Genomic DNA, 4,886 nt, shown 5'->3' with positions numbered 1-4,886 from the left:
TAGACACATACAGTAGACTCCAGGGTGTCTAATGAAGTACTGTCACCTCATAGATACATACAGTAGACTCCAGGGTGTCTAATGAAGTACTGTCACCTCATAGACACATACAGTAGACTCCAGGGTGTCTAATGAAGTACTGTCACCTCATAGACACATACAGTAGACTCCAGGGTGTCTAATGAAGTACTGTCACCTCATAGACACATACAGTAGACTCCAGGGTGTCTAATGAAGTACTGTCACCTCATAGACACATACAGTAGACTCCAGGGTGTCTAATGAAGTACTGTCACCTCATAGACACATACAGTAGACTCCAGGGTGTCTAATGAAGTACTGTCACCTCATAGACACATACAGTAGACTCCAGGGTGTCTAATGAAGTACTGTCACCTCATAAACACATACAGTAGACTCCAGGGTGTCTAATGAAGTACTGTCACCTCATAGATACATACAGTAGACTCCAGGGTGTCTAATGAAGTACTGTCACCTCATAGACACATACAGTAGACTCCAGGGTGTCTAATGAAGTACTGTCACCTCATAGACACATACAGTAGACTCCAGGGTGTCTAATGAAGTACTGTCACCTCATAGACACATACAGTAGACTCCAGGGTGTCTAATGAAGTACTGTCACCTCATAGACACATACAGTAGACTCCAGGGTGTCTAATGAAGTACTGTCACCTCATAGACACATACAGTAGACTCCAGGGTGTCTAATGAAGTACTGTCACCTCATAGACACATACAGTAGACTCCAGGGTGTCTAATGAAGTACTGTCACCTCATAGACACATACAGTAGACTCCAGGGTGTCTAATGAAGTACTGTCACCTCATAGACACATACAGTAGACTCCAGGGTGTCTAATGAAGTACTGTCACCTCATAGACACATACAGTAGACTCCAGGGTGTCTAATGAAGTACTGTCACCTCATAGACACATACAGTAGACTCCAGGGTGTCTAATGAAGTACTGTCACCTCATAGACACATACAGTAGACTCCAGGGTGTCTAATGAAGTACTGTCACCTCATAGACACATACAGTAGACTCCAGGGTGTCTAATGAAGTACTGTCACCTCATAGACACATACAGTAGACTCCAGGGTGTCTAATGAAGTACTGTCACCTCATAGACACATACAGTAGACTCCAGGGTGTCTAATGAAGTACTGTCACCTCATAGACACATACAGTAGACTCCAGGGTGTCTAATGAAGTACTGTCACCTCATAGACACATACAGTAGACTCCAGGGTGTCTAATGAAGTACTGTCACCTCATAGACACATACAGTAGACTCCAGGGTGTCTAATGAAGTACTGTCACCTCATAGACACATGGAAAACTGAAACAATACAAATGTTGTGGCACAAACACACAGTATGGTACCGCTCTGGTTTCACCCAGCCACCGGTCCACCCAACAGAACCACCAACCCACCGGTCCACCCAACAGAACCACCAACCCACCGGTCCACCCAACAGAACCACCCACCCACCGGTCCACCCAACAGAACCACCAACCCACAGGTCCACCCAACAGAACCACCAACCCACCGGTCCACCCAACAGAACCACCAACCCACCGGTCCACCCAACAGAACCACCAACCCACAGGTCCACCCACCAGAACCACCAACCCACCGGTCCACCCAACAGTACCACCAACCCACCGGTCCACCCAAGAGAACCACCAACACACCGGTCCACCCAAGAGAACCACCAACACACCGGTCCACCCAACAGAACCACCAACCCACCGGTCCACCCAACAGAACCACCAACCCACCGGTCCACCCAACAGAACCACCAACCCACCAGTCCACCCAACAGAACCACCAACCCACCGGTCCTCCCAACAGAACCACCAACCCACCGGTCCACCCAACAGAACCACCAACCCACCGGTCCTCCCAACAGAACCACCAACCCACCAGTCCACCCAACAGAACCACCAACCCACCGGTCCTCCCAACAGAACCACCAACCCACCGGTCCACCCAACAGAACCACCAACCCACCGGTCCACCCAACAGAACCACCAACCCACAGGTCCACCCAACAGAACCACCAACCCACAGGTCCACCCAACAGAACCACTTCAATAATAGTGTATAGTTTAATTTAATCACCACTATGGACTATAGGCAGGATTCAGAGTCCATTCATTAAAAGAAACCACTCTGCAATGCCCCCCCCCCTCCCCCTCACTGTATATATATATATATATATATATATATATATATATATTTCTTTCCCCTTTTAACTCCTCTATGGTGATTTCCTGTTGTGTGTACATATTTGTATGTCTCATATAATAACTTAATGTTTTGATGAATTGAACATGGTGGACCCTGTTGTAAACAAGTGTAATACTTTATGGTGTCGTTCACTCACAGTTAACAGTCTTTGTATTGAGTTTGTACTTGAAATGTACTGTAATTCTACAAACTGTTAATATTCAAACAAACTATGTATAGCCTAAGATTTACACTCTGGTCTTAGATCTGTAGGATTGTATGACCAATTCATTCTGATCAGAATCGATATATGTTTTATTTTGAGTTAGTGTTTGTAAACAATTGTTAAGTATTGCCTTTTGTTAAATGTTAAATGTCTGTCTGTGTCGGACCCCAGGAAGACTATAGCTTTAGTCCAGGCAAAAGCTAATGGGGATCCTTATAAACAATAAATATTAAACAATCAGAATCGATACAAATATATATAGTCTTAATCTTAGGCTACAAATAGAATAACAGATGCTCTGAATGTGGATTAATCTCAGAACAGAACTCAGGTTGACTTTATTGTATGTAGTTATGAAGCCTTTGAAAAGCAACAGTGGGAATGCAATTACACCAACGGATGTTATGCTACTTATTGTGTGTTAAGATTAGACAGCCTTATATTGGAGCAATCAAAGATCTATTGATTGATTGAAATATGTATTAACAGTTTGTAGAATTTACAGTACATTTCAAGCACAAACTCAAATACAAAGACTGTTAACTGTGAGTGGACGACCCAATTAAGCATTACACTTGTTTACAAGAGGGTCCACCATGTTCAATTCATCAAAACATTTAGAGACATACAAATAGACACTTCTATGCAGTTAAAGAACAGAACAGGAATTGATCATATAGGAAGCAAAACTTGTGTGTTAAGATTAGACAGCCTTATATTGGATCAATCAAAGATCTGTCTCATAGAATCGATCAAACACATGGTAGTATAAATTGATCCTTAAATCAATAAAGGAGCTGGTTAAATAACATATCAGTTAAACCATTGTGGTGTTTTAAAACATTATGATATAATTTAAGCTATTGAAAAATAGCAAGATCTACAAGCTCGTAGCCTACGAGCTTGTAGGTCTGCTATTTTTTGAAAAATCGTAAAAAATGTGGCGCAAATCTTTGAATATATATTCTTTCAAAGTGAATGTTTTTAAATCAGGTCTAAATGGCTTAAAGGAAAAGACAAATAATAATAATAAAGACAGACAATTGATTGATTGATTGATTGAAATATGTATTAACAGTTTGTAGAATTGACAGTACATTTCAAGCACAAACTCAATACAAAGACTGTTAACTGTGACAGTGGACGACCCAATTAAGCATTACACTTGTTTACAACAGGGTCCACATTGTTCAATCCATCAAAAAACATGCTCGACTCACCCAGAAGACAAAATTGAAGAAGAACAGCATGTATTTGATACATTTTGTGCAGCCGGCTACAACCATGGTGTCTGTCGAGATGGAGCTACGCTGAAGTGAAGAGAATAGTAGTGCACTGTACTGTCACTGTACTGTACTGTAAGCCTACTGTACAGCGGGGATGGTTCGCTGAAGTGTTAGTAGGTAGGTAGTGAATACAGCAGTGATAAGTGACGTCCACCACACACACACACACAAACACCCACAAACACACGCGCGCACACACAGAGTGATTCACACACAGCACGGAGTGCAGGATGTGTTTATTTCCCACTGGAACTGTAACTCCTCCTCCTACACGCACCATGCAGGCACGTGCGCACATAGACATCAAAGGGGGCGGGGCTTCATTCAGCCCACTACTGCCCCTTTTCGGGGGGAGAACAGGGTTGCCATGTCTGCTTAGTATATAAGCGACTTTGGGCTTTCAAAAATAGAATAAAATCGTTTTGTGATTGATTGATTGATTGATTGATTGATTGATTGATTGATTGATTGATTGATTGATTGATTGATTGATTGATTGATTGATTGATTGCATAATGGATACGTTTCAAACGAAACACAACTCAATACCAAAGCTGTTACTACAACACGCTGATAAAAGCATTGCACTGGTTTACAACCATAGAGTATATATATCTATAGAGAAGACACCCGAGTTCTCCTCCCATCCACTTCCATTAAGTTGTAGTTCTACTCCCATCCACTTGCATTGAGTTGTAGTTCTCCTCCCATCCACTTGCATTGAGTTGCAGTTCTCCTCCCATCCACTTCCATTAAGTTGCTCAAAAGCGCATGAGGCGGATTCACTCCTCCTTCCTGGTAGGAACAGAGTGCATTCTGGGACGGATTGCAATGGTGAGTGGCCCCAAACACATGAACGCGCTGCTGTTGAACGCGCACGAGCGTCGTCCGTCGTGAACGTGTACAATGATAGTCAACGGACCAGCGCGTTCATGTGTTTGGGGCCATGAGGCTGCAATACCTTCATTCGGCCACTATGTCCATTTCGCCTCAAGATTTCCTCTGGGTGCCTTCTCTATAAATATATATACTCTAAGTTTACAACAGGGTCCACCATGTTCAATTCATTCAACATTTAGAGACACTTCTATGGAAAAAAAGAGTCATCATAGGAG

General features: G+C 42.8%; 1 protein-coding gene across 2 annotated transcripts in view; it reads right to left on the bottom strand.

The window, feature by feature from the left end:
• LOC310857698 (CD81 antigen-like) overlaps positions 1–3,898 on the bottom strand; it is a 51,250-nt gene extending 47,352 nt beyond the window's left edge. The window contains exon 1 of one of the 2 annotated variants that reach the window (XM_083763493.1): positions 3,706–3,898. In XM_083763493.1, the coding sequence (XP_083619619.1) occupies positions 3,706–3,771 (66 nt within the window). In that variant the 5' untranslated portion in view covers positions 3,772–3,898. The remainder of the gene's footprint in view (positions 1–3,705) is intronic. The other variant, XM_083763492.1, reaches the window with a different exon arrangement.
• Between the last annotated feature and the right edge of the window lie 988 nt (positions 3,899–4,886).

Source organism: Protomyctophum parallelum, assembly GCF_964188405.1.
Source record: "Protomyctophum parallelum genome assembly, chromosome: 4".
NCBI classification, from domain to species: Eukaryota; Metazoa; Chordata; class Actinopteri; order Myctophiformes; family Myctophidae; genus Protomyctophum; species Protomyctophum parallelum.
The sequence above is the reverse complement of the archived record's forward strand: the minus strand, read 5'-3'. Positions and strand labels throughout refer to the sequence as shown.